General features: G+C 40.9%; 1 protein-coding gene across 2 annotated transcripts in view; it reads left to right on the top strand.

Annotated features, from left to right (window-relative positions):
- The window catches only part of DCTN4 (dynactin subunit 4), a 17116-nt gene extending 3154 nt beyond the window's left edge, over positions 1-13962 (top strand). The window contains exons 3-14 of one of the 2 annotated variants that reach the window (XM_045026452.1): positions 305-483; positions 2352-2395; positions 4159-4266; positions 5057-5077; positions 6021-6094; positions 6762-6874; positions 8078-8187; positions 9328-9401; positions 10166-10220; positions 10874-10981; positions 11435-11532; positions 11956-13962. In XM_045026452.1, coding sequence (XP_044882387.1) covers positions 305-483; positions 2352-2395; positions 4159-4266; positions 5057-5077; positions 6021-6094; positions 6762-6874; positions 8078-8187; positions 9328-9401; positions 10166-10220; positions 10874-10981; positions 11435-11532; positions 11956-12169 — 1198 coding nt within the window. In that variant the 3' untranslated portion in view covers positions 12170-13962. The remainder of the gene's footprint in view (positions 1-304; positions 484-2351; positions 2396-4158; positions 4267-5056; positions 5078-6020; positions 6095-6761; positions 6875-8077; positions 8188-9327; positions 9402-10165; positions 10221-10873; positions 10982-11434; positions 11533-11955) is intronic. The other variant, XM_045026453.1, reaches the window with a different exon arrangement.

The raw sequence follows: 13962 nt of genomic DNA, 5'->3' as shown, positions 1-13962 counted from the left end.
AATAATGTTTTGTTCATCTGCCGTCACGTTTATATGTTGTAGATGAGCTTTGGAATGAACTTACATCCCTAGTACTGTTTTTCAGTGTTACCAGCTCATTCTGTCCACCCTTTGGCTGACTTTATGAAATCCTGTTCCTTCCCTTATTGAGCATAATGTTTTCTAAAGCTGCTGTGTGAGACCAAAAAGGCACATTTTACTTCTGAGTTGCTGTTCTTTGAGAACATTTCTCTAAGACTCTTATGTAACACTAGGGTTCTGTCAAGGATCTTTCAGTCTCATGACTTTCCCTTGTCTTTGACAGGTGTGCTAACTGTTTTGACTGCCCATGCTGCATGCACACGCTTTCCACCAGGGCGACAAGCATTCCTGCTCCACTTCCTGATGACCCAGCCAAGACTACAATGAAGAAAGCATATTACCTGGCCTGTGGATTTTGCCGCTGGACTTCCAGAGATGTGGGCATGGCAGATAAGTCTGTTGGTAAGTAACTCAGTATTAAAGACAGGACAGTGAGTAATGTTGGAAGAGAACATTTGTTCGGTGATATTAAATAACAAAAATTGCTCCTGGGTCTGTTGTGCGTGTAACCCTAGTAAAACTTACCCACAGAGTCTGAGCTGGATACCCCATCCTCTTGGTAAAAAGTGATCTTGCCACTTAGGAACTCTCTGAATTGAGAAGTGTTAAGATTAGTTAGTTAGTGGTACTTCTCACCCTGTTCTGCAGTAGTGTAAAAGATCCAGTTGAACTAGGAACTCTTTTTTTCCCCCTTAATCAGAACTGTTCTCTGTATAACAAACTACCATTATTTCAGATTCTTAAGTAGATCAGCTTGATAGCACAGATGTGTGATGTACTTTATGATAACTCCATCACTTCTGTAAACTGGCACTTCAATTAAGATGTCAAAATATGAATATTTTGAAGCCTTTTTAGAGTCAGTATTTGAATTTAGGTTTTCCGTTCAAGGCATTTTTCAATTTTATATATCTCTACCTCGATATAATGCTGTCCTTGGGAGCCAAAAAATCTTACCGCGTTATAGGTGAAACCGTGTTATATTGAACTTGCTTTGATCCACCGGAGTGTGCAGCCTTGCCCCCCTGGAGCACTGCTTTACTGTGTTATATCGGGTGGTGTTATATCGAGGTAGCGGTGCATATTAAATCCCTTGCCTAGCAGGGAATATAGTAATTATAGAATCTGCACAGTTTTACTAGTTAGATTAGACTGTTAAACCACAATCCTGGAGCTGACTTGACACAAGCAGATCCCTGTGCCTGCCCTGTGACTACAGTTCAGAGTGAGTGCAGGATTGGGACCTTCAGTTGCAAACTCTGAAGGGCAGGGACACTGTGATTTATTTGTTACTTGCCTAACACACTTGCGTGTTGCATTTAAAAATATTGGATGTCAAACTGGTGGATAGGCTATGTTGAGTTTTCCTGCAATGGAAACTTATTTTTGGATCTCTTAGTCTTGCCATCTAATAAGAATTTAAGCTCTATTTTATATAGAGGTTTGGCTGTCATGTAACGAAATCATTACCACACTCTTCCTAGTGCATGGGTTTTACTTATTTTTCTATCATTTAATTTCCTTGTGTTTCACTTCACGATTAAAGTACTGTAAATAATTGTTTTAATACTGTATGATTAGACTAATAGAAATTTTAATTATGCTATGAAGGGAGTAAGATCAGCTTATGATTCTTCAGTGACCTTATGTAAACTGGCAGTTGGCATCCAAATCTGGGACTCATTTATGGAATGGTTTTAAAACTTAATCAACAGTTCTTGTTCACACTGAGACATCTTCGGGGATACTTTGGGTAGAGGTGGAAACTAGTTTATATTGATTCATCTGGAAGGACATTGTGATTGCCAAAGAATATGACTTGTGAAATAATTGCATCTCCTGTCAACTACGTAAATAGTTGTAGTTGCTGTAGATAATGTGATTCTTTACAAGCATATTACTGGTTTAAAATGCTGTATAAAAACTTATCAAGTAAGCTACTTCTCTATGAAGCTTCATGTGAATAGCCTTCCAAATAGAGGAACCTCCTGGATCTTTCCAAGATTTCAGCATAGTGTTTCACATGATCTGTGCTGCTCTTGGTGGCAGCTGCTAGTGTGGGATTTTAGTGTTAAACAAGCATCTTATTACAACAATCAGGCAAGATTTATCATGAAAAAAATGGAAACTTTGCCTACAACTTCTCATCTACAGCCTTGTCATGGAAAACACGGATGTTGAGTCTTAGGAACAGTTGTTCTAGCTGCCCAGAGTATTGAGCATGAGACTCTTCTCCTTCTGAGGACTGTTGTATTTTTGTTTTGTTTCAGCCAGTGGTGGTTGGCAGGAGCCGGAGAATCCACATACACAGAGGGTAAGCGAAGGGGAGAGGTAAAGCTTAAACCTTAGGAGGGTGGCATAGGACAGAAAGGCTCTGGTCTTATGTTTGGATCAGTGAATTTTTGCATCTCAGTTATTCCTGAGAAAGCAACTGTGGTTACATGTAGTCATGAGGTCAGTGTCTTGGCTGAATTCAGCAGAAGAAAAGCCCCTCAGAGACTGCCAAATCCTACCACAGGTGTAATATTTTGTATAATGCCTCTTGTCCTGAAAGATCCCAAAGTTCTGTGCAAACTACATTCAGACGAACATTGTTGAAATGCCACCAACTAGCACAAAGCATGTGTGGTGAGGGAAATGTTAGGGCCAAACCAATACCCTTATGAAAAGTGCCATGAATATTTAACATAACATAGATGCAAAATCTGTAGACATATTTCCGTTGCTCTGATGAGCAATACCTCCCCACAACACACCTTTCAAGATCATGGGTCCTACGCATGCCTATCACAACACATGGTGTCCCTCCTCTAATGCACTAAATGCCCCAGCAACAACTGTGTGGGTGAAATGAGCCAATCACTGTGTGAATGAACTCTCACAGAAAAATAAGACAAAAACACCATATGACCTGTGGGTGAACACTTTTCACAAAGTGATCGCTCCATAGCTGGTTTCTTAGTCCTCATCTTCAAAGGAAACCTGCACACCATCTTCAGAAGATAAGCCTGGGAGCTTAAATTCATAACGTGGCTAGACACTAAATATTTAAGAGAGACACTGGATGTTTGGCTTATTACAACAATCTGTAACCCTCTAACCCCCCTTTTCAATCCTACAACTGCAGAGATGTTAACGGGCCACTTCACCTTGAAGGGTCTATTACAATGTGTGTTAATTACTTATAGTAACAATCTGTTCCACCTTGTATGAGCTGTACCTTTCCCAGACCTGAAGAAGTGCTCTCTGTAAGCTCAAACACTTGTCTCTTTTACCAAGAGAAGTTGGCCCAATAAAAGATTTTACCTCACCCACCTTGTTTCTCTAATGTTCTGGGACCAACAGCTACAACGACGCTGCAAACATGAATATTTAATAGCATAGATCAGACATGACTTTGCTTTCTTGGACTTCATCTGAAAGTTCCACACACAGAAACTAAGTTCCAAGAATTGAAACTACATTGGAAGGAGGGATCTTAACTTGGCAGGAACACTTTTATTTTAATTAACATGCAAACTGTTTTGAAAAAACGCTTGTTGGCTATGTGAACAGAAGTTGTTTCCTGGTCATCCCCTCTTCTAGGCCTGGAGCTCTCTTGGTCCCCAACATAATATATCTTACTATCCTCATCCTCTATTAAACGCGTTGGTCTCTGAGAAGGAGATTGCCAGTTGTACTTCAACACCAAATTGTTCTCAACTGGCCAGGCTGTATTTTCCATGACTTTGGAGAGTGTCGTGTGTTCCACCCAATAGCCTGAAAAAGTCTCCATTACTGTGGTAGCTGGGAAGTGAAAGTGGAATAATGTGTTATTTTTTATGATAGAATTGGTCTTAAGATGAGCCATGGTAGAGGGTGTTGAGGAGCAATGAAACTTCTGCTCCTGTTGCCCATTGTGTGGTAAGACTGAGACACATCTACGCTTCCTCAATGTATTTCCTTCAAAATAAAACCAGTATTGGCAATGGTAGGAAATACTTTATGGGAAGGGAAACCCAACAGATGGATGAATGCCATTGGCCTGTCTGGCATAGTGTTTCACACAGCACATAATTGATCCCTTTTTTCCTTCAGATTAACAAACTGGTTGAGTATTACCAGCAGCTGGCTCAGAAAGAGAAGATTGAGCGGGACCGTAAGAAGTTGGTGCGACGCCGAAACTACATGCCATTGGCCTTTTCGGTGAGCTAGGACGGTGATGCTCCTAGAGTAGAAACAGTGGAGCACAGGAGCAGGGCTTCTTTACTGCCTCAGTTTTGAAAATTAGATGGATAATAGTGTCTGCCAGAAAAAAGGAAGGAAATCTGTCAAGAAGGATTTGAAGTAAAGAACCTATACTTAGTCACTCAGGCCTATTTGGGGGGAGGGGATCAGTAATCTTCCATCCAAGAATTTCACTAATTCCCAGGCCCTGCACCTAATAATCCCTGAAGGATCTCATAATCTGCTGCACAGACGGTGTGTGAAGGGATCAGCTCAGCTAGCAGTGAAATGCAGCCGCTTTTTGTGTGAGGACATTGCAGCAGTTCTGCCCCTGTGTAACACACCAGTGTTTTTTAAAGGATAGGAAGAATCTTTATATTTTGAAACTATATAGGGGGAGGTTAGAGAGAACACAAATGCCAGAGTTGGAATTTAGCCAGGATACCAGGGTTAATACTTCTCCGTACGATTCTGTACGCCCATTCATCAGATATTTGCCACCTGTCCTCCTAATGCAGGATTGACACACATTGGTTATCTGCTAAAAGTCTTAACTGAAGTTGGGCTTAACAGTTTTATCAGACCTGAATAGTACATTTCTTGTAACTACTAGAGAGAAGCTTACTTCATTTAGCAGAACAAGCCTCTGTATGCTTGCAACCTTTCGGTTAACTGTATAACCAGCCTGCTCTGTTCCTTTGCTCTCGTCTTATGGCTGCATTTTTTTGTCTCCGTTGCTACCTGCTGCTTTTTTGGGGGCTCTTCACAGCAACACACAATACACGTAGTGGTAAGTCTCTTCAGTTTCTGCTAGTGTTAAAGCTCTTGTAGTGCAAATTGAAGCCACTCACATACCAATAGTGTGTCTGAAGTCCAGCCCAGTTTGATTTTTAACATCGTTCTGAGCTTCATTATAAAGCTTGTAATTTAATAACTTAGGGTTTCTTTCTTTGGCCCTCAGACACGTAACATGTTTGAAAAATGGCACTTTCCGATGCATTGGCTAAGACACAGTCCCTGCATAGACTAACATGGCTGCCCAGTATGGGTGTCAATAATAATCTTTCTACCAATCAGCCCAACCCATCAGATGAAAACCTGTCATTTAGCTCCAGGTGAAGCAAATTCTTGCCTATAGGATGAGCCTTGCAGCAGTCCCTTGAAGGTCTGAGAAGTCAGGTTCTTTAGGCCTCACAGCAGCAGGTCCTCCACCTTTAGCATCCTGTCTCCAGCTGAGATCTAGTAAGTCAGTGAGCACCTCAGCTGTCCTTGCCCATTATGGTCATCCCTAGAGGTGGGTAGACTTAGGTAGCCAGTTCCCATGCCATCCAAAACTTTAATCTGTATTCCACTTTCTCCATCTACTTCTGGTGGCAGTGCAAAGTGTTTTAGTCTATAATATGCTCACACTTACCCACTTCTGCGCTAACTATAACTGAGTTGCCTTCAAGAGTACAACTGAGTTCAGCACATTGTAGTTGTTCAGCCTGGTGGTTAAAGTAAAGAATTAAAGCTTGACAAATCTTTGACAGTATACTTCTGCCCCTCCTGGCCCATAAGTTTTTTACCAGCAAGATTTGCAGAGAAAATCTGCAAATTAAGAAACTTTCAGTTTGCTTTCATTTGCTTGGCACCCTATGCTTGTCATGCTGTCGCAGGCTCAAGCTTGCTGTAGGCCTGTGTCCCGACAGACAGCTGATCTGGATTTGGTGGTACTGTTTTCCTCCTTGTAGGACAAATACGGCCTTGGAACCAGACTCCAGCGTCAGAGGCCTGGGATGTCCATCAGTGCTCTTTCCGGACTCTCGTGAGTTTTCAGGGTTTGGCACGTTGTCAGTGGGAGGGATGAAAGGGATAAACAGGAAGATAAAGGTATAAATTGAGAGAGATGGATAAGTTATCTGATATTGTTGGAAAAGGGCTTCATCTCTAGAGTAGGTGGAGAGATGGGATCATGTAAAATGCCAGGGCAGAGGGAGTGAGATCACTACTCAATCTCCATGTGGTCACTCATCCTGTAATTTACCCTGTTGTTCCTAGATACTGCATAGTATCAGAGGGGTAGCCGTGTTAGTCTGGATCTGTAAAAGCAGCAAAGAGTCTTGTGGCACCTTATAGACTAACAGATGTTTTGGAGCATGAGCTTTCGTGGGTGAATACCCACTTCATGCATCCGACGAAGTGGGTATTCACCCACGAAAGCTCATGCTCCAAAACATCTGTTAGTCTATAAGGTGCCACAAGACTCTTTGCTGCTTTTATAGATATTGCATAGATTTCTGAATAGAAGTTAATGAAAGTCAGTTACTTCAGACAGTGATATGAGTTAAGAGGGAATCTCAGCCTTAACGCTGTTTTTTTTGTTGTTGTTTTGAGTGTAATCCGACACTTTATTATGGTATAATGTTTTCAGTCATTAAAGGTGTACCATGTTTAATGACTCCCTAATTTGTCTTTACTTTTTTTTGCTTTAGTCTGAAAGAAGGAGAGGACCTGAAGGAGATAAAGATTGAGCCCGCTGATGCTGTAGAGGAAGTGGAACCTCTGCCTGAGGATTATTACACAAGACCAATAAATCTAACAGAGGGTAATGGCTTAATATTCCATTTTGTTTCTTGTGCTGCTGCTTACCAGCTAACCGTTGAGAACAGCCTAGACTTTGTGCACATTAAATGATCCTTCTGGGTTTTTAATGTTTGCAGGGTTGTATTAATTGTATTGCTGCAGGTGGTGCAGTGATGCAACTTAGTAAAGAATGATGAAATCTCTGGCTTTTTAAATTACAGCATTAATTGCTTGAGGTCAGACTTCATTGTCTAATAAGAAAAGTGGAAGTGAGCGTCTGAAAAGTCAGAACTGTCTTCTTGCATCCTTGTGATTGCAGTTTGTTAATGACTTTGTTTGCTTTGGAAAACTGGCAGCATTTGGAGGAGGAAAAGAGCAGACGTCCTTGTTAGTAATAACAGGAAATGAGGGAAATAGCTGTGCTGATAGGGAGTAGACTTGTACACCGAGCTTTATAATAACAATTGTGCATTACTTTGGCATAAGTTTTAAATAGTTTATCTACACTCTCTTGGATTATTTAGCTGGATTTTTCCTCCGTTGGCAAGTCATTGTAAATTGGCTGAGGAACTTTGGGAGTGAATAGTATAAAATATGAAGTTCAAACAATAATCTAGATTTTCTATTTTGAGTTATGCTACTTACGCGCTGTGCCAAATGTCCATCCTCTCCTTTCAAATCCACAAAAGCAAATATTTAAGAAATTTGCACTACTTTAGGAATACACCTTTTGGGTAATCTGGTGCATGAGTCTGAACTGGGCAAACTCCTTGGATCAGAGACTATTTCTGTCTTGTACAGTGCACTGCCCAACTGGTTTGATAATGAAAAAAGCAAAGAAAATGGTATTTTCCCTGGGGGAGAATATTTTTCAAGGCTGCGATCAAGTGCTATTTCCTATTTATGCCTAAAACATTTTGAATAGTCATGCAGTGGCTTTAGAAGTCTGGTCCCCGGTTCTATGGCTCGCTGTCATCGTTATCATACCTATGTCTACAGCGCCTGGGCCTTGCTCTTTCTTTGTACAGCTGTCCTATCTTTGTGTCCATGCACTACTGGAAATCTTAATTTTTTGATCAGGACAATTACTGAATTACTGGAGCATTGATGTAAAGTTCCTTAAATGTAGCAAAAGCATACCATAGTGTCTCAAACACACTGCATGATTTAATGTGACTCTAGTTGAGAAGTAAATTTGGATTTTTGTTTTCAAATATGTGCCCAGTGACTACCCTGCACCAACGTCTTCTGCAGCCTGACTTCCAGCCAATCTGTGCTTCCCAGCTCTACCCGCGCCATAAGCACCTTCTGATCAAACGCTCCCTGCGCTGTCGGGTAGGTAACCGGATACAGAGAGTAGCTTTTTCCTAGGCTTTGGAATCCTAAACTGTGGGGACCCAACTGGAAAACTAACTTGCAACTGCATTTTGTCTCTGAAAGTTCCAGCCCACAGTAGTGCTAAAGGATCATGGAATAAGAAAAGGTCTAACAAACAACTAGATCAGGGCCTGGTGAAGCAGAATAAGCCCACTATACCTGTAGGGCAAGGTGAGGCACATGGCTGGAGACTAAGGGCTGGATTTTTGAAAGGTGCCTAAAGAAGCCGATAGGCACCTAACTCCCAGGGACGACTTGCTTAGGCATGTCTGAAAATCCCCTGTTTGCATCTTTATGGATTTAAATACCTTTGAAAATCTGGATTTAAATGCCTTAACTCATTGTTAGATTGGGAGTAGTTTATATAGTTGGTATTATAAAATGGCCTTTTGTTTAAAAAAACAAACAACAAACCTAGTCAGTAAACATGGAAAGTCGGTTACCATTGATATGACCCAATGCAGAATACTGATTCCCTTTGACATTTCAACCAGTGTCCTAACAGAAAAGCAGAGGACTGAGAACAGGCATAGAACCCAGGAAGTCTTGAATTCATATCCTGGTTCTGCTGATGATTCACTATATGACCTTGGACAACATATCTGTTTTCCATCTAGCAAATGGGGATAATCTTTATCTAGCTTCCAGAATTGCTGAGGAGTAATTAGTTCATATTTTAAAGTATTTTTAAGATGTAAAATGATATCTAGGTGCTACATATTATCAACAACAAATAAGAATACAATTTAATTTCATCTGAAGGAAAGGGTTGTAGTAACTCCAGTTTAGTGCAGATTTGTGATGAGATTGTAGTCTTGCATTATGTAGTTGCTTGTCCATTTGTTTTTTGAAAACGGGGAGAGAATCCAAATTTTTAGGTTTTCAAGATAGCACTGGAACTGGACATTTTCAATTTATCAGAATTTCGACCAAATGCCTAGACCAAATTCAGGACGATTTGTGTGTACTAGATCCTTAGGCCAACCGAATTAGTAAATAGAACATCCAAACTGTGATACTTGCAGTTCCTATTCTTTATTGTGTGGCTGTACACTGTGTGCTTTGGTGATGTTTATAATATCTTTTAATCTCTTTTAGAAATGTGAACATAATCTGAGTAAACCAGAATTCAATCCAACATCCATCAAATTCAAAATCCAACTGGTTGCTGTGTGAGTATGCTGGGAATGGATGGGGGGAGCAGTATCTTGCTGTGTATTAATATCTAGTTAAAAACCTACCTTCTTTTAGGCCTAGCAGTGGTCTTGATGTTAAAAATTTAGAAATAGCTGGGGGTGTAAAAAATAACATGGTAACCGAAACTAGTTGTGGACACACAGATGCTCATGCAATGTTTCCTTAAGTAACCCAAGAATTTTTTTGAATATATCTAGCAGAATGTTGTATGCAGTAGTGGAGAGAGTGTTGCCAAAGATTATGTAGATCAACAAGCACCAGCTATGAAAAATTATGGCTTTTTCATTTAAAACTTAAGCAAAAACGATGATCTTTGATGCTTCAGCATTGAGATGTTGTTCTAGGTGGCATCATGCAAATGAGCACAAAAGCTATCCTGGCATAAACAGGTTTCAAGTAGAATCCATTGCTTTTGGGGACAATTACAGCGTACTTGTGTTTTTTAAATTACCTGGAGGGTACGTATTGTGAGGTTATCCTCAGGAAATTCACTAAGAGTTTGAACAATCTGAAAAAGACACTCTCTTGTTTACAAAATAAGGTTGTAGTTGATGGGAGTTATTTACAGAGCACTGGATTTGTCTGTTCTGTATAATCCTTTTGATTGAAATGTATCTTTTTAAACAAACCAAAGCATACAGTCTAAACAAGTCAGATGAATATCTTTGACTGTGTAGGTGGACTCCTGACGGAAAGGGTACTGGTAAGAGCAGACTCACGTTATGTCTTTCATTTGTAGCAACTACATCCCTGAGGTGAGGATCATGTCCATTCCCAACCTGCGCTACATGAAGGTCAGTGCTTCTCTTTTCATGTCCCCTTAGGGTGGAAAGTAGAGTATGAATGGTGGTTCCACAATATTTTAAAAAGGTCCTCTGGCATGATTAGGGACGAGGTTTGTGATGGCATTAGCTTCATATATCATAGCTAAATGGAATGGAGTTAAACAGCAACTACTGCAGTTCAGAGAAGGTACCATAACTAAGGGATGGCAAGATCTACCAGTGGTGTCCTTATCTTGGTCTGGGATGAGGTGGGTAAGACATCTTTTCACTTTGAATGAGTTGACTACAGTACAGTATGATACTGGTGAATGTCACAGATGTACCAGTATATCAGGAATGAGAGCTAATTGAGTTGGGAGTCAGAGTAAATTCCTATTATACTTTTTCACACTCTAAAATTGTAATAGTGAGGTGGAAGTGCCCTTCATAAGTGTAACATGGCATAGCATCCTTTTTCTGAATACGTACGTCCCATGAGGAGGATGGATGGTATACTGCAGCGGAGTATTCTGTAGATCTTCAGGGAATTAATGTGACATCATTTTGAAGGCAACATTAGCCAGCTGGAGGTCAGCTCTAGAAAGCAGAACTCTAAGAGTGAAAGCTGCTTTTTCAGTATAATTGGTTCCTAAACTGTGCATCCTGCCTGTGTATCCCACCAGGAGAGCCAAGTTCTTCTGACTCTGACCAATCCAGTGGAAAACCTCACCCATGTCACACTGATGGAGTGTGAGGAGGGAGACCCTGATGACATCAACAGTACTGCTAAGGTATTGCACCTTCTTGCTGTACAATCTGATAATGCAGAGACCTATTCCAGTGCACTGTGCTTTCATATGGGCTGGGCTGAGCAGCACCCAACTTCTCATAAGCTACAGGAGGATTCATGTACATCAGTCTCAGCCATGTGTCACGCTCCTTATGTGGGTGGTTTAAACCTTAAACCTAGTGCATTAATATCACCAATGTAAAATTTGAGAACAGTTGTGAATCACCTTCAACAGGTTTATTATCCGCATCCATAACTCAGAAGATGTAACTTTCTAATCCAAGGGGAAAGTGTGATAGTGACCATTTGATAAGGAGGAAAACCAGAGGACTCTTCTCCTTTTCCTCTGTGGTGCTCCCTTGCATGACTAGCCTTCAGAAGGGAGTGCCTACTGTAATGCTAGATATGCAGATGGGATTTTTTCAGCATTGTCCTTCTCAATACTGTTTTGCAGGTGGTAGTTCCTCCCAAGGAGCTAATCCTAGCTGGCAAAGATGCTGCAGCAGAATATGACGAGTTGGCAGAACCTCAGGATTTTCAAGATGACCCTGAGTGAGTTTTCCATCTTTCATGTCTGGGGGATAATTTGGCATGCAGTACTTGCTTATATTCAGCAACTTCCTCTTCCGTTACTCTTCCTCAGCACATAGGCTTTTGTCAAGCTTGAGCAATGTAGGAGTTTTGTTGTTTCAGTCTGTGGTATGGATTGTTCAGAAAACATTCACTTCTATATAGATTGTGCATTGCAATGTCAGCTTGCAGATTGAAAGCAGCTGTTCCAGCTGTCTGTTCTCTGGAGAATCATGCTAACTTTGCAAGCAGAGTTTACAACCACTAGTAATACTTGAAAAATTGTATAGTTACTAGTTGGTATTAGAATAACTTAAAGATCTGTCCAGAGATGTTGCATCAGCCCCATAAAGAGAGAAGCTGCTTAAGACTTGCTGATCTAATACTCTGTTTCTTATTTTGCAGCATTGTAGCCTTCAGAAAGGCCAACAAGGTGGGAGTTTTCATCAAGGTCACTCCACAGAAAGAAGAGGGCGAAGTGACCGTGAGCTTTAAGATGAAGCATGAGTTTAAAAATCTGGCCGCTCCAATCCGCCCCAGTGAGGAAGGTGATCAGAGTTCTGAGGTCATCTGGCTCACCCATCATGTGGAGCTCAGCCTTGGCCCACTGCTCCCATAATGGCTTCCACCAGCTGGATCCATCCAGGCGGCCTCGGGATAGACTCTTTTGCCATGACAGAATGCATCCTGTCGAAATGGTTTGTGAAACCTCCTTTGTGATGTGTACACGCACCACAAATTCCTGCCAAGAAATGAGGAGGAGGTTGTATGAGTCGGGGAGGGGGGGAAGGTAACTCTGTTGTCGGATGATTTGTTCTGCTCTCTGTAATGCCTCCTGTGTGAATCTGTGGCTTTCTCACAACACCACATGCTTGTTTAAGTTACAGCACAAAGTTCAGCACAAAGAAGGCCATCTCTAGGCCTGTGTTATCCTTTGCTGAAGTCACATTAGCATTACCAACAAAAAAAACCCCAAACCCTTACGCTGGCTTTCCTCTTCTCCATATCAGTCCCATGACGCCAATATTTAAATACTCCACAAAATAAATCCTTTCTCTGGTAGATCCTGCTGTTCATGAGCAGACACTCCAGGGCTGTGAGCCTGTCTCTTCAGTTACAATAGCTATCTGTTGCAGCAGCATGATACGCTCCTACTTGCTTCCCATCCCCTATAAGAATCTCATTAGTTTAAAATTTTCTTTAGCCCAGGCACTCAAAGGTGTAACTTTTTTTTCCCCTTTATGAAAAAGAATGCTTTGCTCTCTACAGCTCGTTTGGGAGGCAATGGATCTTAACAACTTATTGCTGCTTGTGTTGAAATACAGTCTGCTGTAGCTCTTGTGGGCTTGGCTTATAATTTATATCATTTTAAGCCTTTTTTTGTTGGAAAATGTAGGTTATTATGCATGGTTTTCTAGGATTTGGGAGGACCAATAGGTCACTGAAGTGAAAATGCTGCTGCTTCAGTTTTTATTGAGGCTAGGACACTACTGAGTGCAATTTTTGCATTCAATAAATTATTTTTAATGAATGGTGAAATCAACCAAAGAATATGATAGTGCAGATCATTTCAATACACACAAAACCTTTAAGAGTTCAGGAGTGTGCTCAGTGTGTTTACTAGTGACTGGGGTGGGGGGAGTTGTGGGCTCCTTGAGCAGAAAAAATTTAAAAAGAAGAAAGGCTTATCCTAACCCTACGCACTTCAGAAGTATGTACACTTATGTTATGGCATGGTAATTTATGTGCTACCATAAGGCTTATTTTGGCCGCAAGTCAGATCTAAAACCAGTTAAAACAGCATGTCCATGACTCTCATTGTAACATGCCTCCATTACCACTAACTACAGTATTATAGTGCAACCAGTGCAGGATTTCTCTTCCTACAAAGATTATTTTTCAGTTGCTCTTAGTTAAAAGCGGTGACTTTTGTGAACATCTCCCTGAATGAGCAGCAAATGCAGACTATAAAAATCTTTATCTTGGGGCTTTGACATGCAACCTGAAGATAACCAAGTGGCCTTCAAGCCCTTCCAGATGTGCTCTGCTTAGTTAAATAAGGAACATGTGTACTGTATATGACTCTGTTGTTCTGTAGTGTAAGATGTGTGGTATCTGGGAAAGGAGAAAAATGCATAGTTTTATCTTAGTCAAATATTAGTGCAAGGAATAGACTGGGGCATCTTGGCATGCAGAAACTGCTACCCTGTTTGTGTCCAGAGGTAGTCATACTGATCTGCATCCTGTCTGACAGCCTTTGGGAAGGAGCTGCACCTTATCTGCTAGTTTGTGCAATGGATATCACAGCAGAGAGGGACTTAATGTTTACAAATTTGCGTAGATGATACACAGATGTACAGCATGAGTTTAAGTGTAGCCAGTATTTATTCATAAATATATAGTGTTAATAAG

The sequence above is a fragment of the Mauremys mutica genome, chromosome 8, assembly GCF_020497125.1.
Source record: "Mauremys mutica isolate MM-2020 ecotype Southern chromosome 8, ASM2049712v1, whole genome shotgun sequence".
In the NCBI taxonomy this organism is placed as follows: Eukaryota; Metazoa; Chordata; order Testudines; family Geoemydidae; genus Mauremys; species Mauremys mutica.
The sequence above is the reverse complement of the archived record's forward strand: the minus strand, read 5'-3'. Positions and strand labels throughout refer to the sequence as shown.